Raw genomic sequence first — 25,968 nt, forward strand, 5'->3', positions numbered from 1 at the left:
ACCGAACTTTTCACTTTCTAAGTGCCTTCGTTAGCATTATTAGTTACTTTGATGGGATGAGTAATTAATTTGACATTCCCGATTGCTCTTATGAAGGCTTTATCACTAGGGACGGAGCTAGCTTTTAGACATTGGGGGGCCAAATTAAAAAAAACACATAAAATTTGGGAGGCCAAAACTAAAAGACAAAAATTAGGGGTAATTTTTTTTTTTTTTTTTTTGGTTTTTTTTTTTTTTTTTTTGGAGGGCAAAACCTTTGACTGGGGGGGGGGGGGGGTAGCTCCGCCGTCTATCACCTTTTTTCCTCCCCCCACTTTGAATAGAAAAAAAGAAAATAAGGGATTCAATTTCCTTTTTCAAAAAATATAATAAGAATCATGAAGACCGGTTAGACAACTTAGACCACTCGTTAAAGATAGCTTTATAGACGTCACATAATGCGTAATTAACAAGTCAGAAGATGTCACTGCCTACGTCGAAAAACCAGTGACGACCAACCATATATATATAATTAGCTACCCCAATTAAGCTTACCTTAAAACCCATAAAACCAGGAGCAAAACCATGGCGAAGAGGTAATTTCATCTTTAACAATAATGTTTTAATATGAGCCCTTTCTTTGTTCTTGCCTTTATTTCAAACTTTTTTCTTCAGGATTGCAGTTGTTACGGGGGCCAACAAAGGGATAGGATTTGAAATATGTAAGCAGCTTGCTTCAAATGGGGTCAAGGTTATATTAACTGCTAGAGATGAGAAGAGGGGCAATGAAGCTGTTGAAATAATCAAATCTGCTGGATACTCCGATGTGATTTTTCATCAACTTGATGTTGGGGACATGGCTAGCGTTTCTTCTTTTGCAAATTTCATCAAAACCCAGTTTGGGAAGCTTGACATCTTGGTATGTAATCCAACTCTTTTCTACTTGTGATCGGGTGTAATTAGTTGTCTGTATTACAAAAACATCTACTGTCTGAACACCTACTTAAATAGGTGCGAGACCCACCAACCCACTCATTATTAGCTGCCTGTATTGACGTCCCGATCGATCCATGGTAGAATGCTTATATAGATACCTTTCTAAGCACCCTTTACTTTTGAATTTTGATGAAATAATGTAATCTTTTTCGGTGAACATAGAGTCATTTGATTGACCATTAGTGGTGGTAGTTCAGCGGCTTCAAAGAAATTCCCAAAGTAGTTGAGGATGTATTAGGGTGAGAGTTCGACTCTCGAAATAGAAATTCTCAGTCCTATTAGTATTAGACACCTTATGTCCTGATAGGGTAGAATCAATCTATAATTCAGTCGGATTTGAGAGAGCACCTGCGATTCTCACCATCTAGGCCCCTTATGTACGGCTCTTAGTTGATAAATGCTACTATGGTCACAACAAGATAGAATAACCACGTACAGTTGGTCTCCCCGTCCTGCCTTTTCTGAACAGAGGAGAAAAAAAAGAAAAAAAGAAAAAAAAAGCCCAATTGCTTGGTGAAAAATAAAGACCAATTTAACTAGATGAAGTCTGGTTCTTATCCTCTCTTTTAGTACTCTGATATATTGAAATTGTTTTAAATTGTAGATAAACAATGCAGGGATTGGTGGTGTCATAATGAACGCAGAAGATCGAGAGGGCATAAAACAAGGGTTTGATAAAGTAAGTTTCTCAATGTAATATAATCTCTACCAGCGTTTTAAATTGAGAGCATATAGTTTAATGTTTTCTCTCCCACATTGCTGGAAAGAAAGTCTCGAAAATGAAACAAAAAAAATAAAAGGATTAAAATTCGTCAAGTTTATTAAATTGATATATATATATATATATATATATACGTATTACCAGCACGTAATTCTCATATACATTTTCACATGCACTAAGAACAGAGTAATTCTAGAAGTCACACTTGTGCCACCAAAGAATGACGAGGCTTTTAAAATTACCACTTTATTAAAATTCAAAGCAATCAATCACAAGATCAATGATGATTTTAAAAGCCACATCATTCTTAGATAAACATAAGAGTGACAAAAAAGTGACTTTTAACATTACACCTAGGAACAGATGTCACATGCATGCTTGGTTAATTTTATTAAAAATGCGTGTGATTCTCATATACTCTAAGGACAAAAATCAATCTTAGTTTAAATTGGGTTGATCCGAAAGAAAACTTTGTCCAAAATAGCATTCAAATGATTTTAAACATCATTTACCGCTGCATACAATGATACAGGTTATAGGTGGAAATCCTGGATCCTTGGAGACAGTTTTTAAGCAAACTTCAGAAACTGCATCGGATTGTATAAGAATAAATTATTATGGGTCGAAGCACATGAGCAAAGAATTAGTTCCACTTCTTCAATTATCCAATTCAGGAAGAATAATAAATGTCTCCTCCTCCTTAGGAAAGCTAAAGGTACAATATTATTATATCGTTTGGTAGTGTGTTTTTTAAAAATTGCGGTACATTTTCAAATCGTGGGCAATGCTGTCCGTTTTTCCAAAGATGCTATTTTAAAAGCTAACTACTTTTTTTTTTAAAGGCCAAACCTCAATTTTAACAAACGCTTAACTGCGTTTTTAAATCGTACGTTTTGAAATCGCAAATCCAAACGAACTCTATATATCAAAAAGTAGACACTTTTATTTATGTCATAGATGCTAATAATAATGGAATTTCAGTATATCCCAAATGAGAATGCAAGGAAGAAGCTAGGAGATGTAGATGGCCTCACAGAAGAGAAAGTGGACATGTTGGTGGAAGGGTTCTTAGAAGATGTGAAGGAGAATTTGATACAAGTCAAAGGCTGGCCTACAAATTTGTCTGCTTATATTGTCTCCAAGGCAGCTTTGAATGCTTATGTAAGGATTCTTGCTAAGAAGTATCCCAACATTGCCATTAACTCAATTTGTCCCGGCTATGTCAAGACGGATATTACTCACAATACTGGGGTCTTGACTGTTGAAGAAGGAGCAAAAGGTCCTGTCAAGCTGGCTTTGATGCCTGACGGTGGACCTTCCGGCCTATTCTTTGATCATAAGACAGAAGTCCAAACGTTTTAACTGATAAATTGGAAAAGTGTGTTTGGTAAGAGACAAAGGTGCAATATATACAATATATATAGTTGCTCATTTTCATGTCATATTTGTAGTAATTTCTTCGGTTCTTGCAATTGTTTTACTTTTCGATCACTTGCATTGAATAAAAGTTTATTATTTATTTTATGTTCTAGATTAAATTTTACAGATGGATCAGAATTTCCTATAATTAGTTGCTTGAGTTGCACACAATTTAGACAGCCTCACAGAGAAGGGGTTGCATGGCTCACTTGTCTAGGGCAACCCAATGTACGGAGATCAGTTGCCTATGATAGGTGGGCCCTACAGCTTCCTTTTCTTGGAGTTACCCGAAGCTAATTGCAAATTAAAGATCCTAACTGATCCTTTTATATCTCTAGTAGTGTATATGTTGTCATGCCATTAAAATTTTTTAAATTGCTTGGCTCCATATAGACTACTAAATTCAACATTTAGAGTTTGAAATTGTTCATTTTCATTTCACTTGAAAAGTCTCTCCTTGACTTTTAGTATTTGATTCATTCTCAATAGCCATGAGATGATCATCTCAGGGTGATCTTTTTGTTGTCGGATGCTCCTATTACACTTGTAGTCTCTAAAGGATGAGAATCGATTGTGTAGCATCTACATCGAGAATTCAAGTATTGTATACGTCATTAGTCCGATCCTTTGTAGGAACTACCCGTAATAACAAAATTGCAAAATGAATCTATTTATCATAAAGAAATTAATTGTTCCTGACCCTGCTTCACCTTAATTGTTAAAAGTTATGTCTGGGTCCGAGTGGGTGATAAGGGGCATTTTCAATTTTATCTGATCTATCGGAAATCTATTGCAATGTCACAAACTTTTTTGTTTTCATGCCAGAAGGCTAATTATGTTATGAAAGAATACAAAAAAAAAAAAAAAAAAAACTTTGGGATTGCTGAATAAAAGACTAAATAAAGCACAAAGCAATGGAATCGGCCACCATAGTATTTTTTAGGGAAAAGTACACATAACCCCCTTAAACTACCACATCATTGTCAATGTACCCCCCAAACTACCAATTGTGTCAATCTTCCCCCTTAAACTACCAGAAAATGTCAATGTCCCCCTAATGACAAAAATGCCCTTAATAAAATTATTAAAATAAAATAAAAACAAAAAAAAATTATTAAAAAAATATAAAATAACAAAAAATTATTCCAAAAAAAATTAAAAAATTAAAACTGTTTTTTATTATTATTTTTTTTTTTAAAAAATTGTTCTTTTTCGTTTTTTTAATTTAATAAAAACTGTTTTTTTTTTCATTTGTTTTATTTTTTTAAAAATAAATAAATAAATTTCTTTTATTATTTTTTTTTCCTTTTTTTTTTCTTTAAAAAAAATGTTCTTTTTCGTTTTTTAATTTAATAAAAATTGGTTTTTTTTTTCATTTGTTTTATTTTTTTTAAAATAAATAAATTTCAGTTATTTTTTGTTTTTTCGTTTTTTTTCTTTAAAAAAATTTGTTATTTTTCGTTTTTTAATTTAATAAAAACTGGCTTTTCTTTTTTGTTTTTTTCATTTTTTTTTTTTTTTAAAAAAAAAAAATCAGTTATTTTTTTGTTTACTTTTTTAAAAAATTAAAAAATTAGTTCTTTTTTTTTTTTTAATTTTTTTTTCGTTTTTTATTTAATTTTTTTTTATTTAATTTTTTAATTTTTTTAGTTTTATTTTTAATTTTTTTTGAATTTATGAGGATATTTTTGTCTTATTCAAAAATAATTAGGGTCGTTTTTGTCTTTTTGTTGGTCTTAGGGGGGACATTGACATTTTCTGGTAGTTTAAGGGGGGAGATTGACACAATTGGTAGTTTAGGGGGTACATTGACAATTGAGTGATAGTTTGAGGGGATTATGTGTACTTTTTAACTACAAAAATAAAAGGAAGGATGATTATTGGATTATTTACCGATCAAAAGATGAAAACCATGGAATCATTTGACTGTATATAAAATGTGAATACTAATAAATTATCCTATTATTGAACTGTTCTTTTCCTTTGGTCTGTGTCAAACTTACTATCTCGTTCAACTTAAGGGTGTTGAATGTCCTCCCTATTAAACTTAAAGAGTCAAGCACACTATTCTGCTTACCTCAAAACCCATAAAACCAAGAGCAAAGCCATGACGAAGAGGTAATTTCATCTTTAACAATAATGTTTTAATATGAGCCCTTTCTTTGTTCTTGCATTTATTTCAAACTTTTTCTTCAGGATTGCAGTTGTTACGGGGGCCAACAAAGGGATAGGATTTGAAATATGTAAGCAGCTTGCTTCAAATGGGGTCAAGGTCATATTAACTGCTAGAGATGTGAAGAGGGGCAATGAAGCTGTTCAAACACTCAAATCTGCTGGATACTCCGATGTGATTTTTCATCAACTTGATGTTGGGAACAAGCCTAGCATTTCTTCTTTTGCAAATTTCATCAAAACCCAGTTCGGAAAGCTTGACATATTGGTGGTACGTAAATGTAAACCAACTCTTGGCTACTTGCAATTAGGTGTAATTAGTTGCTCGTATTGCAGGATAGTTACTGTCTGAACACACACTTAGATGCGAGACCCATCTACCATATCTCATATTAACTGTCTGTATTGCATGTACCCGATCGATGCTTGGTGGGATACTTTGATTCTAATGGAAGATATGAATTTGAGTTGTAGATGGGAATATCAAAATTCATAGGGATGTATAAGTCCAATAGCTTCACTAGACTCCTCTTCCAACCAGTTGATAGCCCTTATCCAATAGTCCAATTAAGCAAGCCGGATGATAATAATTTTATATATAGATGATTTTCTAATCAGTCTATAGTTTTGACTTTGAATTAAGATAATCATGTAGTCTTTCTAGATGAACATGAAGTCATTTGCTTATTGGAAAATGAAGACCAATTTAAGTAGATGAAATCTTGTTCTAATCCCCTCTTTTAGTACTCTGATATTGAAATTTTTCCAAATTGCAGATAAATAATGCAGGGATTGGTGGATCCATAATTAACCCAGAAGATCGAGAGGGCTTAAAACAGGGGTATGATAAGTAAGTTTCTTAATGAAATATAATTTCTATTAGAGTTTTAAATTGAGAGTGTAATCTTGAAAATTGAAGTACTTACTTCAAGATGATGCGTTAAAACTATTTGGGTGTGCGATTTCTTTTCTTTTGTTTTGTATTGTTTTCAAAATTCTGAATACTGAGAATACAAAAACTTGAAAGTATGCTTAGATGGTTTAGAAAAACCAAAATTGAGAAAACATTTTTGGAAATGTGAATTAAATTGAATATAATACAAAATTTAAGTTTGGCTGATAATGGTTAAGATGGTGGTTTTTTTCAACTGTTTTATTTTTATTTTTATTTTTATTTTCTTAAATTCATGTTTGGCTTGCAACCCAACACACATTGGAATTCACATTGAGTTGGGTTGAAAAAAAATTGAGTAGGGTGGCCAAACATAAATTCAACAAAAAAAAAAAAAAAAAATTGAAAAAAGTTAACATCCAAACAAGCCGTAGACTCTAGTATATGGTTTTGGTTTTTTTCCCATATTGTAGGAAAGAAAGTTTTGTAAATGAAAAAAAAAAAAAAAGGACATGCAGTTTTTTGAACGGTTAAAATTCCTCCAACCCACTCTATCAAATTAGCATGTTTTTAGAGTCACATGCACTGATGACATATAATAGATTGGGCTGAAAGAAATATTTTCTCTAACCCAATTTGAAAGAAAATATTATCCAAAATAAAATAGCATTCAAATGATTTGAAACATATATTTTGCCTCATGATTTACCACTGCATACAATGATACAGATTATAGGTACAAATCCCGGATCCTTGGAGACAGTTTTTAAGCAAACTTACAAAACTGCGCGCTAGGGATTGTCTAAGGACAAATTATTATGGGATCAAGCAAGTGAGCAAAGAACTAATTCCACCTCTGGAATTATCCAATTCAGCAAGAATAGTAAATGTCTCCTCCACCTTCGGACAAATAAAGGCACAAAGTTATTATATATCAAAATGTAGACAGTTTTAGTTATGTCACAGATGCTAATAACAATGAAATTTCAGCGTATTTCAAATGAGAATGCAAGAAAGGAGCTAGAAAATGCAGATGGCCTCACAGAAGAGAAAGTGAACAAGGTGGTGGAAGGGTTCTTAGAAGATGCCAAGGAAAATTTGATACAAGTCAAAGGCTGGCTTACAAATTATTCTGCTTATATTGTCTCCAAGGCAGCTCTGAATGCTTACACGAGAGTTTTGGCTAAGAAGTATCCCAACATTGCCATTAATGCAGTTAGTCCTGGCTTTGTCAAGACGGATTTCAATGGAAACACTGGGGTCTTGACTGTTGAAGGAGCAAAAGGTCCTATAATGCTAGCTTTGATGTTTGAAGGTGGACCTTCTGGCTTATTCTTTGATAAAACAAAAGTGTCAACCTTTTAACTGATAACTGGTGCAATATATACGATGTTGTAACATTCGGTCCCATTTTGGGAAAAGATAAATAGCTCACATAGATCATGAGTGTTAAGTCCCACATTGTCCCAATTACTAGGGAAACTGGACTTTCCAATAAATTTTAGGAAAGTTTCAAATTGACTAATTATTTTGAGGTAATAGCGCGGATGTAACTAGCGTTTTTCCTGAGTCGTTACAGATGTAGTTGCTCATTTTCATGTCATAGTTTGTAGTAATTTCTTCGGTTCTTGTAGTTGTTATACTTTTGACTTATATTGCTCAAATAAAATTAAAGTTTTCTATGTTGTGTATTGTGAATGAGTAATGCTACATATATACTAGGTTGATGTGGCTCGAAACAACTCCCACCCTCTTGGATTTCTCTGCAGTCTACCTCCCCCAGTCCACAGGCCCATTCTAATGCATTATTCAAATCAACTTGAGAGACCCAACAAGAGCCACACACCGTGTCGTGCCATAAGGGAAAGTTGTGTTAACTTTTGGAGGTGACAATGTTGTCACCGAATTGATGTATCTGCCATCTTTTACACCATACTCCCCTCACGTATGGGTCTAAACACTTCCTTCATAAGGGATCGAGGCGCAACAAGTGAGATATTTAATTGAAATGAGAAGTGAATGGTGGAGATAAAGTTCGAACTCATAACTTGACTCTAATACCACGTTAAATCACCTCTTATTTCAAAATATCTCACGACAATTAGATGTCTCTAATGTGTTTCTCGATGGCCGCTTGGAGAAAAAGGTATTTATAGAGCAACCAAAAGGTTTTGAAGATACTACATTCTGAGTATGCATGCAAGCTACGTCAATCTATAATTGGATTGAAACAAGCCCCAAAAGGGCTTGGTGTTCTGTGTCTTTCTAAAGCATTACTAGATTATTGGGCTTCGGTGTAGACACTTTCTTGTTATATTTTCGTAAACAATCAGAGACTATATTTGTTCTTGTTTATGTGAATGACATTATTGTCACCGGTAACAAATCAGTAGCCATCTCTGTGTAAGATTTGAGGACTACATATTTCTACCAATAAATATTGTGGGATCATTGCTTTGATTTTTTTTTTTGAACGAAAGATTTAAATATTTCATTGATCAAAGATCACAAGTAGAAAGCTCTTACATCACAAAACATAAAACTTTGAAAAATTATGGCCACATACTATGAGGTTACAAAGTCATATAAACAAACAAAATTCTTACAATAAGTACTATCTATGACTTTCATCTTTTGCTAACCCATGTACAAAAATAGCAAAGAGTAGATCTGCTATGAGCATACTAGATCTAACACAATGGTAGCCAAATATCCTAGAAAAGTTTATTTAAACCGGCCGTGAGAGATAACCTCTTATACCGAATTATCTAGGCCGTGAGAGATAACCCCTTACACCTAACTAATCTTCATCCTATAGATCTTTTATGAGGGCAGATCTATGGAGAAGAAAACTCTTATTCAAAGGAAAAACACAACCAGCAAACAACAACAGCGACCATGGAGCATATATATGGATGGTATAAAATGGAGGTAGATAGACGAATGCATAGCGGAGATGCCAAAATTGTTGATATGATTAGAGAACACCTACAAACAAAAGAAAAAACCAAATGAGAGGGGGAGGGTAAGAGCGGGGAGTAAAAACTAGGGATCGGGAGAGGATCTGCTCCCTTCTCCTCTCAGATCTGTTTTCTACTACAATTATGAATGATTACAACTATTCATCTCTTATCTTACTATACATCTTATAAATTTTTGTATTTAATGTATTGTGAAAACTCTTTAACTGTTTAGTTATTATTATCTTCAATTATGAATGACTCTTCATTGTCTTCATTGAGATGCTTGTTATTACTGCTATGATTTGGATCTTTAACAGTACTCTAGTCTTGTTACTCATATAAAGTAGAAATTTGCTATGAAAGACCTTTGGTCTCTTTCATTTTTTCTTGAGCATTCAAACTTCTCAAGATTAGCCTTATATATTGATGCATGTAGATAGATGAGATAAATACTTGCATCCAAATAGTTTGTTTTCTATTTGTTAGCTATATAGATTTCTTGTATAGATAATTCCACTATTCTGAGTATTACCATATCTTGTAATTGTATAAATATATGATGAATACAACAAAGGCCGGTGTTAAAAAAACTAGAGAATTCTGGATAGAATATTATATTTCTGTGTGTCATAAATTGTGTACAAGAGTGGCCTATTTATAATTAAATAAGTCAACCTATATAAGTAAACCTAAATTGATTTATACAAGTCCCTCAAGGGGTAACTCAATCGGCTGGGGACCACGCCTAATGAAGTGGATGTCACTAATTCGAATCCCCCCTCCCTCCTCTTGTGTGAACATGTCAAAAAAAAAATAAATTGAAAATCACAAAGTCGCCATCCTCCCATGGGGGTGGTTCGGCTACCCCAGACCGGTCAAGGGGGTGGCTTCTCTTATTTTTTTTTTAAATTTTTTTTTCAAATTTCTTTTTTGTTTTATATATATATAGACACACACACACATACACACGATTTATTATTTTTAATTTTTTAATTAATTTTTAAAGATTTTTATTTTATATTTTTTAATTTTTATTATGCCACGTGTCAACTCTCATTGGTTAACATGTGGTAGTCCGTTAAAATTTGGACGGAAAAATAGACGGAGGTACCAAGTTAGTCTTTTCCCAAAACTCAAGTACTATCTGTGAAGCGAAATGAAATTGAGATACTAAAAAATAAAGTTTTTAAACTACAGATACCAAATATGTTTTTGCAATGACGTCTTCCTATATTGTATTATATTATTTTTTGTATGCGAAGAAAAAAAAGAAGAAGTGGTAATTAATCACATTTACAACCACAAGCTACCATTTTCCATATATATATATATATATATATATATATATATATATATATATATATATATATATATTTCCGTCTAGATAGATTGATCTGTTATATATATACCAAAAACATTGGACTGAAAGACATTCTACTCGATCAAAGGAACTCTTTCTTAAATTATCACTTGTATCAAAAGTTTAAGTTGATAGGAAGAGGTAAATTTAATCATTGAATTATACTTGAGCACTTCCCCTCATGTGTGAACTCAAACTCTCTTTTAATAGGCGAGACCAACATGTGAAATATTTAATTAAAATAGAAGGTAAATGACAAAGTCAAGGTTCAAACTTAAGACCTTTAGCTCTGATACTATGTTAAATCACTATTTATCCTAATTAAAAGCCCTTTTGTTAGGAACATTCTATGTACTTTTCTTTTATTGTTGTTTTTTTACTACTGGGATAAAGATTCTATACAGATTTTTATATATTGTAAAGACAAAAAAAAAATAAATAAATAGAGAATTTCGCATTTAATAAATTATATTTTTTAAATAAGATGAGACTAATATTTAGGTTCTAAGTGATAGTATTTATATTATCAAAATAAAATGAGTTTAAGATAAAATAATAGAATTATAATAATAAAATACTAGTAATGGATCTTTAGGAAATAATAATTAATAATAATAATAGGTCCTAATTGAATAAATAATTAATTACATTGGTAAAATGTAGTTAGATTAAATGTGGAGATTAAGTATCAATTAATAAATGAAAGAAATAATATATTGTGAAATACTACCATAATTTATAAATAGTATGAGCATTTAAAATAAAAGAAATCCCCTTGCCACGTGTCATCACGTGGTTAACTGATAGAAGATTGCCTTATCTTCTCCTAACCACTCACACACTTACACATGTCCTTTTCCTTTTCCTCTTTTCTTTTTCTTTTCCTTCTTTTCTCTCGCTTTTCCCCTCTTGCTCGATCACTCTCTCTTTTCCCTTTCTTTTTCTCGTACGTAGAAAACCCAGAGACGACCAACTATATATATAACTACCCCAATTAAGCTTACCTTAAAACCCATAAAACCAAGAGCAAAACCATGACGAAGAGGTAATTTCGTCTGTACCAACAATGCTTTAATATCAGCCCTTTCTTTGTTCTTGCATTTATTTCAAACTTTTTTTTCTTCAGGATTGCAGTTGTTACGGGGGCCAACAAAGGGATAGGATTTGAAATATGTAAGCAGCTTGCTTCAAATGGGGTCAAGGTTATATTAACTGCTAGAGATGAGAAGAGGGGCAATGAAGCTGTTGAAAAACTCAAATCTGCTGGATACTCCGATGTGATTTTTCATCAACTTGATGTGTTGGACAAGGCTAGCATTTCTTCTTTTGCAAATTTCATCAAATCCCAGTTTGGGAAGCTTGACATATTGGTACGTAATCCAACTCCCTGCTACTTGTGATCGGGTGTAGTTAGTTGTCCGTAATATTACAATCCGAACACCAACTTAAGTAGGTGCGAGACGCCGGGCCGGCCCACATACCGTATCTCATATTAACAGCCTGTATTGCATGTCCCGATAGGTCCTTGGTAGGATACTTTGATTCTAATGGAAGATATATATGAATCTGACTTGTAGATGGGGATATCAAAATTCATATATAGGGATGTAGAAGTCCAATAGCTTGACTAGACTCCTTTTCCAATTAGTTCATAGCATGGAAAAAGACTGCAAAAAAGAAGGAAAAAAGATGAATATATATGGATCGGATGAGCCCTTATCCAACAGTCCAAGGAGGATGCATGATAATAATTTAATATATAGATACCTTTCTAATCAGTCTATAGTTTTGAATTAAGATAAAATCATGCATGTAGCCTTTTTTAGATGATCATAAAGTCATTTGCTTGTTTAGAAATGAAGACCAATTTAAGTAGATAAAATCTTGTTTTTATCCCCTCGATCTTTTAGTACTCTGATATTGAAATAATCGTTCCAAATTGCAGATAAATAATGCAGCGATTCTTGGAACCATAAACAACCCAGAAGATCAAGAGGGCTTAAAACAAGGGTATGATAAAGGAAGTTTCTTAATGTAATATAATCTCTATCAACGTTTTAAATTGAGAATATATTCTCAAAATTTGAAGCACTTACTGCAAGATAATGCGTTAAGATAAACTCGTTTGGGTGTGCCATTTTTTTTTTTGTATTCTTTTTATTGTTTTCAAAGCTGCATGTGAATACAGAGGAAAAACAAACTTGAAATTGTATGTGTTTAGATGGTATAAAAAAAATTAGGAAAACATGTTTGAACATGTGAATTGAATTGAATATAATAAAAAATTTATGTTTGGATGATAATGGTTTTTTGTGGTTTTTTTCAACCCTTAATTTTTTTTTTTTTTTTTATTATTATTATTATTATTATTATTATTATTATTATTATTTTTAATTCGTGGCTTGCAACCCAACACATACTGGATTTCACATTGAGTTGGGTTGAAAAAAAATTGAGTAGGCTAACCAAACATAAATTCAAAAAAATAAAAAATAAATAAATTGAAAATAGTTGAAAAAAAAAATAACATCCACACGTACAAGCCGTGGACTCTAATATATAGTTTAATTTATTTTTTTATTTTTTATATATTTTTTTTCTCTTCCACATTAATTGTAGGAAAGAAAGTTTCATAAATGAAAAAAAATAAAAAATAAAAGGATATACTATTTTTGGAACTGTTAAAATTCCTCCAACCTACTCTATTAAATTAGCATGTCTTTAGAGCACTTAATTCTCACATGTACTAATAACAAAAGTCGTCACCTACTTGTTTAATAAATTGAGCAGAAAAAAATTCTCCAAACCAATTGAAAAGAAAACTTTGTGGAAAATAAAATAGTATTCACAAATGACTTCAAACATATTATGCATCATGATTTACCACTACGTACAATGATACAGATTATAGGTGCAAATCCGGGATCCTTGGAGACAATTTTTAAGCAAACTTATGAAACAGCAGTCTGGGATTGTCTGAGAACAAATTATTATGGGATCAAGCAACGACTGATCAAAGAACTAATTCCACCTCTTGAACTATCCAATTCAGCAAGAATAATAAATGTCTCCTCCTCCTTGGGACAACTAAAGGTACAACGTACGTTATTATATATCAAAAAGCAGCCACTTTTAGTTTGTGTCATAGATGCTAATTAATAATAACTTGGTATTTCAGCGTATTTCAAATGAGAATACAAGAAAGGTGCTAGAAGATGATGTAGAAGACCTCGCAGAAGAGAAAGTGGATAAGGTGGTGGAAAGGTTCTTAGAAGATGCCAAGGAGAATTTGATAGAAGTAAAAGGCTGGCCTGCAAATTATTCTGATTATAGTGTCTCTAAAGTAGCTCTGAATGCTTACACAGGGGTTCTAGCTAAGCAGTATCCCAACATTGCCATTAATGCAGTTAGTCCTGGCTTTGTCAAGACGGATTTGAATGGAAACACCGGGGTTTTGACTGTTGAAGAAGGAGAAAAAGGTCATGTCATGCTGGCTTTGATGTCTGAAGGTGGACCTTTTGTCTTATTCTTTTATAGGACGGAAGTGTCAACCTTTTAATTGATAACTGGTGAAATACGATGTAGTTGCTCATTTTCATGTCATAGTTTACAGTAATACATGTTTTCGGTTGTTGCAATTGTTTTGGTTTTTACTTGCATCGATCGAATAAAAGTTTTCTATGTTATGTATTGTGAATGAGTAATGCTACACTATATCCTCTTCAGTTATCCCACTTCCATTCCGCTAGGTTGATGTGGCTCGAAACAACCATGACCACCCTCTTGGATTTCTCTGCAGTTTGCCATCCCTAGTCCACCAAGCCCATTCTAATGCATTATGCAAATCAACTTGAGAGACCCCATCAAGAGCCACACATACACCATGTCCTGCCATTAGGGAAAGTTGTGTTGCTTTCTGGATTTGACAATGTTGTCACTGGAATTGTTGTATCTGCCTTCTTTTGCACCACATTGTCTCTCACGTGTGGTCCTAAACACTTTTTTAATAAGAAAGGTCCAACATGTGAGATATTTAATTGAAATATGGGATAAATGATGAAGATAAAGTTTGAACTTTTAATTTAGCTCTGATACCACATTAAATCACTCTTATTCCAAAATATTTCACAATAATTAGATTTCTCTAATGCGTTTCTCAATAGCCACTTAGAGAAAAAAGTATTTATGGAACAACCAAAAGGCTTTGAAGATACTACACATGATGAGTATGTATGCAAGTTATATAAATCTATTATTGGATTGAAACAAGCCCCAAAGGGCTTGGTTTTCGGTGTCTTTCTGAAGCATTACTGGAGTGGATTCTTAAGCTTCGATTTAGACAGTTCACTAGTATATTTCATAAGCAATCAATGATTATGTTTGTTCTTGTTTATGTGATTGACATTATAGTCACCAGTAACCAATCCACAACCATCTCTAGCCTTGTTACTTATCTTAAGTAGGAATTTGCTATGAAAGACCTTTGGTCTCCTTCATTTTTCTTGAGAATTTAAGCTTCAAGAAATTAGTCTTATTAATTGATGTAGGAGAAAATCAGGCATAAGATTTGAAGATTATTTATTGAATAAGATAAGCTTGAGAATTGAAAGAATTGTACAAAATATTTAAGAATTATTTTTGAAATAATATATTTTACTTTCTGTACAAGATATTGCTTTGTTTCCAAGTCTACAGTTATGTTTTGTAGTTTTACTTCTTTCTTTTTCTCCAAGTATTTTATTTAGAAAATACTCAAACTTTGCCTATATAAAAGCAGATTTGTATTATTTTGGAATCAAATTTTGAAGTATCAATTAAATTTTAAGTATTTCGAAGTTATTTCTCTGTTTGCTTATTTTGGACAATTAAAGGTTTCCTTTTTTATACTTGTTATTTTCTCTCTTCTTGAATTCTCTATTCTATCTTCAATTTATAGTTTATGTTGCTATCATATGTTGTTATAACAATCTTAGTTCTGTCACGTGTTAGTTGGTATCAGAGTTTAAGCGTCTTCTTGGGGTGAATTTTTATCACTTTGCATGACTGGTGGTCGTGGTTGGCATGGATAGGTTCCGAATGAGGAAGTGTCCTACCATAAATGTAATTTACAAGACGTGTAGGGGCAGGTTGCAGAGTTAACCTAGCGTCTAGCAGCACAAAACATGAAAATGTATTGCGATATTGACAATCGCTATTCAGTATCCATTTTCGAGAACCCATATCACAATTCTGTTATGGTTTGGAAATAGCGTGGTTGGGATGAAGTGTTTGTTAATGAAGAGTTTCAATATGAAAAAGAAGTTCAAAATCCTTTTCAATGTTTTGTAGATTGGAATTCTCCACCAACTTATGATACATATGTCAATGATGAAGATCTTATAGAGGTAAGTTTTTTGTCATATGGTAAAGAGGTTGAACAAAAAGTGAATAATCATGGGTTTAATGATACTTCAAAGAGTGAAATATCTCAATGGGGTCTTCATAAAATTAATTATGTTCATTTTCTTGGGATTGAAAATTTTATGCCGATTTTTCATAAAGAAAATCTTGATGTTTAATAGTTTTGTATGTTGGAAGAAATTTTGATTGTTCGTGGTCAAGAAAAAATTTACAGATACTGAGTTTATGACAATCAATCAAGAGCTATTGAAGATTATTTCATCACAAGTTCATGCGAGTAACTTTAGATATACTATTTAGAGTCATGTTGTGATGGGTTGCAAGTTGTCTTTCTTCTGATATCGCTTTGGTGTTGAGAAGTATAGAATGAAATGAATTGATTGGACATCCAAAAGATCGAGGCAAAGAATATTCGAATTTGAGGATGAATTCTTTCCAATCCAGTGAGACTGATACATGAAGAAATCAAACATAAGATTTGAAAATTATTTCTTAAATAAGATCAGCCCGAGAATTGAAAGAATCATACAAAATATTTTAAGATTATTTTTAGAATAATATATTTTACTTTGTATCCAAGATTACAGTTATATTTTGTATTTTTATTTCTTTATTTTTCTCCAAGTATTCTGCTTGGAAAATACTCAAACTTTGCCTATATAAATGCAGGTCTGTATTATTCTATAATCAAGTTTTGAAATATTAATTAAATTTTAAATCTTTTAGAGTTATTTCTTTATTTGCTTATTTAGGACAATTAGAGGTTTTCTCTTCTCTATTTGTTATTTTCTCTCTTCTTGAATTTTTTTTTTTTTTTTTTCAATTCATAATTTTGCTGCTATCATACTCTATCAGAACAATCTTAGTTCTGTCTCGCATCTTTCATGCATGTAGATAGATAAAATAAATACTTAATTGCATCCAAATAGTTTGTTTTCTATTCGTTAGCTGTATAGATTTCTTTGTACATATTCAAAAATTCAATTGTTACGAAGATTACCATATCTTGTAATTGTATAAATATATGATGAATACAACAAAGGTCGTATTTGTTAGAGCATTTCCAGTAGCTACCCAATCATTTTTCCTAAATGTAGGAAACAAAACTATTTTTTGCTTCCCTATCCAAGTACATCCCACAATAGATTCCTTTTACATGTCCCTATATCATTAAAATAATATATATATATATATATATATATATATATATATATATATTAACTTTATTCCATGAAATATTTTTTTTAATTCACTCTCTCTTTACCGTCTTCGTCTTCTTCACCACTCTCTCTCTCTCTCTCTCTCTCTCTCTCTCTCTCTCTTGTCTCTGTCATTCTAATAGGAAGTACACATTCGATAATTGTCATGATGGTGCAGTTCTTAGATGCGATTTTCTAGCAAGGGATACAACAACAGGATATGGTGGCATTGTCTGTGGCTGTCAAAATGTTGTCTGGGCAGTGGGTTGATGGTGGATGCCAGAAGGTGAAGGTGTAGTGGCACTATGGTTGGTGGTGCGTTTGGGATGCCAGGTGCACGAGCGGCACATGCCGTGCAATGGAAAGTTGTTGTGTGGTGGTCAGTTTGGTTTTGGGTGGCAGCGGCGTGGTGGTGGGTTTGAGTGGTGGCGGGTTTGAGTGGTGGCGGCGTGGTAACGTGGGGTGAGGGGATTCCAATGGGGGCAGTGGACTGTTTGGGTGTATTTTGGTTGTGGTTTCCAGTTGGGGTAGGGTGTTGTGTTTGGATTGGCTGTTTGTATGTATGTTTGACTTTGATGGTTGATTGGTGGTGATGTGGTGGGTTCCGACGTGGAGGAGGGTGGAGTCGATGGATTGTTTGATTTTGAAAGGTTGAGACCCATGGAGGTGCGCGCACTATGATAGGAGAGAGAATGTATATATATAGTTTATTACAATAAAGCTTTGGAATGCTTGAGTGCAACCCAATGCACTGTAGCATTCCTAAGTAATAGAAAAATATAGGGTGTCTATGTGACTATGTGGGTGATTTTTTGTGACTTTCTTTGTATTTTTTCTAAATTAAAGGAATGAAACCACTTATAGGGCATTTGCTGTGAATGCTCTTAAAAACCAACTCTTCTAAAACCATAAATTAGACTATATTAACATCGTGCCCAATTTAATATATTAACAGGTTTTGTGTCTTGTGCGCATATATATATATATATAAAATTTAGGTTGCTAATAGATTTTTTTAACAAACCTTGGCACAGATCTAAGTTATGATCCTCTGATAAAGATCCAATTAAAAAGGAAGGGAAATGGCAATTTTTTTTTTTTTTTAATAGTTTTGGGAATGGAAGCTGAACCGCCTTTTGGTTCTTCCGAAAAACAACTTTCATTTTTTGAACCCATTTTTAAAGAATTCGAAAAAAAAAAAAAAGTTTTTTAGTTCTATGAGGTTTTCAAAAAAAAAAAAAAAAAGAGCAATTTTTTTATTTTTATTTTTATTTTTTATTTTTTAGAAATGTATCAAAAAAAAAAAAGAAAAAGAAATGGGTTATGATCATACATGATTTCTATTTCATCTTTCGTTTGTTTTGATAAATATATCACTCAATTTCGATTCTTTCTTTTTCTATTGATTTCGATCGAGATGTATGGATCCATGGGTTCTTTCCTTCCTTGTTTGCATTTCATGTTCGTTCAGAAGGCGTTAAGCGGACCCTCCTGAACCAACAAATTGTTATGAACAGGTAGTTTTCTTTTTGGTGTGTACTATTTTATGTGGAACTTTTTTCAAAATTTTAAATACAGAGGAAATAAAAGAGTATTTTTTTTTTTTTAAGAAATTATTTGTTAGAAAAAAAAAAAAAAAAAAAGAGTTGAGTTGGGAACGGGTTCCCAAAGTTTTCCATTGTCAAGAGATCACTTTCGGCTTTTTTTTTTTTTTTTGGTAATTATTATTAAGTAAAACTATAAGAGGGAGCAACCAAAGTGGTTATTCTATCTAGCTGTGATCAGGGTAGCACATGCTCGCTAAGGGGCTATCAAAACATCAATGAGACCCAAAATAGTTTACACTAATTAGACATGGAGTTTACAGGATTCGAACTCATGCTTTAGTGTGTATCTGATCACTTTAAAAATTTCTTTAAAACCAATGAACCACCACCACAGATGGTACACTCAACTTCATTTTTTTCTTTTAATTGAATGAAGGAAAAGGTTACAAGGGAGGATCCTTCCCACTTTTGATCTAAAAAGAAGAAGAAGTGGATGACCTTATTAATGAAAAGGGGTGAGTTCCCCAACAATAGACTTAAACCAAAATAAAATAGTGCTGAAAAATAAATACAAATGGTAGAAAATTGGTTAAACAAGTAACCTGGCCCTCTCAAAGGGTTGCACAAGACAGTCAAAAAGCTAAAGGGGTACAAAGTATGGCAAACCCATCTGTACCCCCGCTTAGGAACAACAAAAACCATTTGAAGATAGCTGAAGTGGTTGAAGCACTAAAATAGTCAAAATTTGGGACTGCAGAAAAGAGAGTCACCAATGCAAATCCAAATACAAGAGTCTTTCCTAAAGGGAGACTAAAACCCAAGCAACAAAATAAAACAAAAATAAATAAACAACAAAAAAGCCCAAAAATCAGAAACTCCAGTGACCGTTGGAGCGGAGAAAAGCACGGCATCCAGTGCTGACGCGTGAGATCCACGCGCCGGCGGTAAGGAATGTCCACTTGGCGCATGAGCACCACACGCAGGCACGTGGGAGGCAGAATGCGAAGCCGGTGGTGGTGTCAGGAAGCTAGGACACCAGTGATGTCCGTGAAGTGGTGCGTGGGAGCCAGACAACCTTAGAGGAACGTAGATCTAGCTTTGAAAAAACTAGATCTAATAACTTGAAAAACGGCGGGTGGACATTGAGGAGAGAGCCATCAGCTCGGTGAAGAAGCCAAGGCACCAAGATAGCGGATTCGGGCAGGATAAATCATATATGATGACGAATAAAACCTCAAGAGAGGTGAGAAGGGCTAGAGAAACCTCAACCAAACAGCACCGTAAATGAAAATAAACAAAAAGGAAAGAGGAGGAGAGTAGCGATCGAAGAGTTGAGATCCTTCCCTCCTCCCTGAGTCGACTGTAAAAAGGAGAAGAAGAAAGAAGCTCTTTTGCTTGGACAAAAAAGTTGCTCTCAGAAAAGTCGCCTCGTCAAATTGTCTGTCGCCACTATCTTTATATGCTCGGCTTCATGTTTTGTTATTATCATGTGTATAGGAACCTTAAATTTTTACGTCAAACCCACTGATTGACTCCATTTATAGTACTTTTATGGGACTGAAAAGGAACGTGACTTGACTTTGGTGACAAAACTTTAGGTTATACTAAATAATGGTACAATTATGTAGAATATTTTGTTTAATTACTCGACCTATACATGATTGGGAAGTGGAAGTGGTTTCTAGATTTTTTGAGATGTTGTATTCTCTTAAAGTAAGGTGTGAAGGATATGATAAAATTTGTTGGATTTCAGAGCGAAGGAAATCATTTGAAGTGAAGTCTTACTATAAGGTATTACTTAGTCCTATACAGTTTTCTTTTGTGTGATAGAGTATTTTGAAAGTTAAGGTTCTCCTGAGAGTAACTTTCTTTGGGTGGACTGCTACTTTAGGAAAAATCCTAACTTTAGATAATTTACGTAAGATGAATATTATTGTGATGGAGTAGTGCTATATGTGTAAGACTTGTAGAGAGTCCATTGATCATTTGCTCCTGCATTATATGGTTGCTACAAAATTGTGCAGTACAATCTTCCAGCTATTTGGTGTTATGTGGGTAATGTAGTGATCGGTGAAAGAGATGTTGGGGAATTAGAAGGGGCAAAATGGCAACTGGTTGTTGATGCTAATTTAAAGAATGACTCCGTTGTGTTTGATGTAGTGTCTAGGAACAAAATGCACTCATTTTTTAAGAATGTGAGACTGATTTAATTAACTTGAAGAAGTTGGTGATACAAACCTTATTTATGTGGAGAGTGAGGATACAGTCTTTGTCGAAGTGTTCTTATTCTAATTTGTTAGATATGTGCTCTCTTTTTTTTTTTTTTTTTTTTTTTTTTTTTTTTTTGAATTAATAGGGGTAGCCTAACATCTTATATACTTTGGGGTTGCGTCCCTCTGCGTTTTTTTTTTTTTTTTAAAAAAAAAAAATATTTTTTACTTATAAAAAATAAAATCATGATATCAACTTGTGGATATTTAACTATATATCTATAGTTATCAAACCAACGTCAGGGGAATAAAGGATTATTATCATGGAAGGTCATGTGCTTTGAGTGGTAAATGGAATGAGATCTACATAAAGAAATTGGAGTAGATTTGGATAGTTAATAGTAGTACGTAGCTTCGCTGCATAACTTGTGTAGATTGGTCACATTTGTAGGGACGCAAATTCCATAGCGCATGGACCATCCGTCAATGCCACTGTTTCGTGTTTTCATTTGCTGTCTTTTAAAATTTTCCTGTAATTTTCAATTCTTTGGGTTTTTTTTTTTGGGTAGTTTTTTGTCTTGGCCGTTTTCAGTTAATTATAGTGTTGTAAACACTTCTTTTGGGTTTTGTTCTGTTTATGAAACTTTTTCCTTTATAAGCACATTTATTGGCGTTATCAATTATTTTGATGGGCTGAATCATTTATTCGACACATTCCCGATTGCTTTGTTGGGAATTTTCTTTTTCCCCTCCCTTGAAAAAAGAAAAAAAGAAAAAAAAAAAGAAAATGACTCAACTTCCTTTTCCAAAAATTAATAATACAAAAATATAATAATTAAGAATCATGAAAACCAGTTAGACCATTCGTAACGTTAAAGCTAGCTTTAATTTATAGAAGTCACATTATATGTCACAAGTCAGAAAGATGTCACTGCCTACGTTACTACGTTGAAAAACCTAGAGACGAACAACTATATATAACTACCCCAATTAAGCTTACCTAAAAAATATAAAACCAAAAGCAAAAGCTGCAAAACCATGACGAAGAGGTAATTTCATCTGTGACAACAATGCATGCTTTAATAGGAGCCCTTTCTTTCTTCTTGCACTTCAAACTTTTTTCTTCAGGATTGCAGTTGTTACGGACATAATTATTCCACAATAATAATGTAGCAACTAATAATCAACAATTAGATTAAGCCTTACTAAAAAAAAAAAAAAAAATCTAAGGGCCAGTTAGACTGTCACATTAATAGTGTGAGATAATTATAAAATAAAAATATGATTAAATAAAATTAATCTTTATTAAAACATCTTTTCATACTCCATGAATGCCTCTGTTGGCAGGAGCTCCTTTCTTGCATGGGCTTGATCCAAAGTCACATCTAATGCATTGCTGACTAGAAAAAAGCAATATTATTCCTAAAAAAAAAAAAAAAAAATGCTACATTACTTTCTTTAATTAGGTCATTGATGAAAGGGCGAGGAGCTGGTGGTACCATTGTAGCTAGCCGCGAAGAATTGCCATGAACAGCTGGGTAGCCTTTGGAATGCAGTGTTTTAATGGAGAATATATAAAAATCTGTTTAGAATCTTGATCTCAGTAATAAAAAACAACAAAAATAAGAACAGTATAAAATGTTCATGATAACAGAAGAGTTCCTTTGACCGAGTACAATGTCTTTGAGTCCAATGTTTTAGGTATATATAACATTTCAATCTGGACGGATCGAAATTTATATATATTTATATATTTTTCAGGAAAATGGTAGATTGTGGTAGTAAAATGTGATTAATTACTACTTCTTTTTTTTTTTTTCTTCGCACACAAAAAATAATAATACAATATAGGAAGACGTCATTGCGTACGTAGAAAACCCAGAGACGACCAACTATATATATATAATTAACTACCCCAATTAAGCTTACCTTAAAACCCATAAAACCAAGAGCAAAACCATGACGAAGAGGTAATTTCATCTGTAACAACAATGCTTTAATATGAGCCCTTTCTTTGTTCTTGCATTTATTTCAAACTTTTTTTTCTTCAGGATTGCAGTTGTTACGGGGGCCAACAAAGGGATAGGATTTGAAATATGTAAGCAGCTTGCTTCAAATGGGGTCAAAGTTATATTAACTGCTAGAGATGAGAAGAGGGGCAATGAAGCTGTTGAAAAACTCAAATCTGCTGGATACTCCGATGTGATTTTTCATCAACTTGATGTGGTGGACAAGGCTAGCATTTCTTCTTTTGCAAATTTCATCAAAACCCAGTTTGGGAAGCTTGACATATTGGTACGTAATCCAACTCTCTGCTATAATTGTGATGGGGTGTAATTAGTTGTCCGTAATATTACAATCCGAACACCAGACGCCGGGACCCACATACTGTATCTCATATTAGCGGCCTGTATTGCATGTCCCTTGTAGGATACTTTGATTCTAATGGAAGATATATATGAATCTGACTTGTAGATGGGGATATCAAAGTTCATATATAGGGATGTAGAAGTCCAATAGCTTGACTAGACTCCTCTTCCAATTAGTTCATAGCATGGAAAAAGACTGCAAAAAAGAAGGAAAAAAGATGAATATATATGGATGAGCCCTTATCCAACAGTCCAAGGAGGATGCATGATAATAATTTAATATATAGATACCTTTCTAATCAGTCTATAGTTTTGAATTAAGATAAAGTCATGCATGTAGCCTTTTTTAGATGAAGATAAAGTCATTTGCTTGTTTAGAAATGAAGACCAATTTAAGTAGAGAAAATCTTGTTTTTATCCCCTCGATCTTTTAGTATACTCTGATATTGAAATAATCGTTCCAAATTGCAGATAAATAATGCAGCGATTCTTGGAACCATAAACAACCCAGAAGATCAAGAGGGCTTAAAACAAGGGTATGATAAAGTAAGTTTCGTAATGTAATATAATCTCTATCAACGTTTTAAATTGAGAATATAATCTCGAGATTTGAAGCACTTACTGCAAGATAGTGCATTAAGGTAATTAAACTCGTTTGGGTGTGCGATCTTTTTTGGTATTTCTTTTATTGTTTTCAAAGCTGTGAATACAGAGGAAAAACAAACTTGAAATTATATGTTTTTAGATGGTTTAAAAAAAATTAGAAAACATGTTTGAAAATTTGAATTGAATTGAATATAATACAAAATTTATGTTTGGATGATAATGGTTTTTTGTGGTTTTTTTCAACCCTTAATTTTTTATTTTTTATTTTTAATTCTTGTTGGGCTTGCAACCCAACACATTGGATTTCACATTGAGTTGGGTTGAAAAAAAAATTGAGTAGGCTAACCAAACATAAATTCAAAAAAATAAAAAATAAATAAATTGAAAATAGTTGAAAAAAAATTAACATCCACACGTACAAGCCGTGGACTCTAATATATTGTTTAATTAATTAATTTATTTATTATATTTTTTTTTCTCTTCCACATTAATTGTAGGAAAGAAAGTTTCATAAATGAAAAAAAAAAAGGATATACTATTTTTGGAACTGTTGAAATTCCTCCAACCTACTCTATTAAATTACCATGTCTTTAGAGCACTTAATTCTCACATGTACTAATAACAAAAGTCGTCACCTGCTTGTTTAATAAAATGAGCTGAAAAAAATTCTCCAAACCAATTGAAAGGAAAACTTTGTGGAAAATAAAATAGTATTCACAAATGACTTCAAACATATTCTGCATCATGATTTAACACTACGTACAATGATACAGCTTATAGGTGCAAATCCGGGATCCCTGGAGACAATTTTTAAGCAAACTTACGAAACAGTAGTCTGGGATTGTCTGAGAACAAATTATTATGGGATCAAGCAACTAATCAAAGAACTAATTCCACCTCTTGAACTTTCCAATTCAGCAAGAATAATAAATGTCTCCTCCGCCTTGGGACAACTAAAGGTACAACGTTATTATATATCAAAAAGCAGCCACTTTTAGTTTGTGTGATAGATGCAAACTAATAATAACTTGGTATTTCAGCATATTTCAAATGAGAATACAAGAAAGGAGCTAGAAGATGATGTAGGTGACCTCACAGAAGAGAAAGTGGATAAGGTGGTGGAAAGGTTTTTAGAAGATGCCAAGGAGAATTTGATAGAAGTCAATGGCTGGCCTGCAAATTATTCTGATTATAGTGTCTCTAAAGTAGCTCTGAATGCTTACACAAGGGTTCTTGCTAAGAAGTATCCCAACATTGCCATTAACGCAGTTAGTCCTAGCTTTACCAAGACGGATTTAAATGGAAACACCGGGGTTTTGACTGTTGAAGAAGGAGCAAAAGGTCCTGTCATGGTGGCTTTGATGTCTGAAGGTGGACCTTCTGGCTTATTCTTTTATAGGACGGAAGTCTCAACCTTTTAATTGATAATTGTTGAAATACGATGTAGTTGCTCATTTTCATGTCATAGTTTCTAGTAATATATGTTTTCGGTTGTTGCAGTTGTTTTGCTTTTTAATTACTTGCATCGATCAAATAAAAGTTTTCTATGTTATGTATTGTGAATGAGTAATGCTACATACTATATCTTCCTCAGTTATCCCACTTCCATCCCGCTAGGTTGATGTGGCTCGAAACAACCCTGACCACCCTCTTGGATTTCACTGCAGTCTGCCATCCCCAGCCCACCAAGCCCATTCTAATGCATTATGCAAATCAACTTGAGTGACCCCATCAAGAGCCACACGTACACCATGTCGTGCCATTAGGGAAAGTTGTGTTGCTTTCTGGATTTGACAATGTTGTCACTGGAATTGTTGTATCTGCCTTCTTTTGCACCACATTGTCCCTCACGTGTGGTCCTAAACACTTTTTTAATATGAAATGCCCAACATGTGAGATATTTAATTGAAATATGGAATAAATGATGAAGATAAAGTTTGAACTTTTAACTTAGGTCTGATACCACATTAAATCACTCTTATTCCAAAATATCTCACAACAATTACATTTCTCTAATGCGTTTCTCGATAGCTACTTAGAGAAAAAAGTATTTATAGAACAACCAAAAGGCTTTGAAGATACTACACATGATGAGAATGTATGCAAGTTAAATAAATCTATTATTGGATTGAAAC

At 33.0% G+C, this 25,968-nt stretch overlaps 2 protein-coding genes across 3 annotated transcripts; both read left to right on the forward strand.

Annotated features, from left to right (window-relative positions):
- Positions 1 to 461: 461 nt before the first annotated feature.
- Positions 462 to 25,349, forward strand: LOC133854608 (uncharacterized). Its single transcript, XM_062290844.1, has 20 exons — positions 462 to 575; positions 655 to 898; positions 1,580 to 1,654; positions 2,229 to 2,411; positions 2,678 to 3,055; positions 3,666 to 3,757; positions 5,312 to 5,558; positions 7,170 to 7,486; positions 11,629 to 11,872; positions 12,448 to 12,522; positions 13,407 to 13,595; positions 13,681 to 14,046; positions 15,752 to 15,886; positions 17,301 to 17,387; positions 17,435 to 17,513; positions 22,783 to 22,828; positions 22,910 to 23,153; positions 23,699 to 23,773; positions 24,607 to 24,792; positions 24,874 to 25,349. The coding sequence occupies exons 1-20, from the start codon at positions 565 to 567 to the stop codon at positions 25,252 to 25,254; spliced, it is 3,654 nt and encodes a 1,217-aa protein (XP_062146828.1). The 5' UTR covers positions 462 to 564; the 3' UTR covers positions 25,255 to 25,349.
- LOC133853664 ((+)-neomenthol dehydrogenase-like) lies at positions 4,993 to 7,273 on the forward strand. Of its 2 annotated transcripts, none has more exons than XM_062289663.1 (4): positions 4,993 to 5,233; positions 5,312 to 5,558; positions 6,064 to 6,137; positions 6,909 to 7,273. In XM_062289663.1, the coding sequence occupies exons 1-4, from the start codon at positions 5,145 to 5,147 to the stop codon at positions 6,913 to 6,915; spliced, it is 417 nt and encodes a 138-aa protein (XP_062145647.1). In that variant the 5' UTR covers positions 4,993 to 5,144; the 3' UTR covers positions 6,916 to 7,273. The 2 variants fall into 2 exon arrangements, with proteins under 2 accessions (XP_062145647.1, XP_062145648.1); XM_062289664.1 differs by having other exon boundaries at positions 6,064 to 6,128.
- Positions 25,350 to 25,968: the final 619 nt, after the last annotated feature.

Source organism: Alnus glutinosa, chromosome 13, assembly GCF_958979055.1.
Source record: "Alnus glutinosa chromosome 13, dhAlnGlut1.1, whole genome shotgun sequence".
NCBI lineage: Eukaryota > Viridiplantae > Streptophyta > Magnoliopsida > Fagales > Betulaceae > Alnus > Alnus glutinosa.

What these genes read in the sequence shown, in the direction of transcription:
- LOC133853664 (XM_062289663.1), top strand. Translation starts at nt 5,145, where the DNA reads ATGTCCTCCCTATTAAACTTAAAGAGTCAAGCACACTATTCTGCTTAC. An exon ending in AGCAAAGCCATGACGAAGAG is followed by an intron (nt 5,234 to 5,311) that starts GTAATTTCATCT and finishes CTTTTTCTTCAG; the next exon opens with GATTGCAGTTGTTACGGGGG. An exon ending in GAAAGCTTGACATATTGGTG is followed by an intron (nt 5,559 to 6,063) that starts GTACGTAAATGT and finishes TCCAAATTGCAG; the next exon opens with ATAAATAATGCAGGGATTGG.
- LOC133854608 (XM_062290844.1), top strand. An exon ending in CCTCCTTAGGAAAGCTAAAG is followed by an intron (nt 2,412 to 2,677) that starts GTACAATATTAT and finishes ATGGAATTTCAG; the next exon opens with TATATCCCAAATGAGAATGC. An exon ending in ATCCTTTGTAGGAACTACCC is followed by an intron (nt 3,758 to 5,311) that starts GTAATAACAAAA and finishes CTTTTTCTTCAG; the next exon opens with GATTGCAGTTGTTACGGGGG.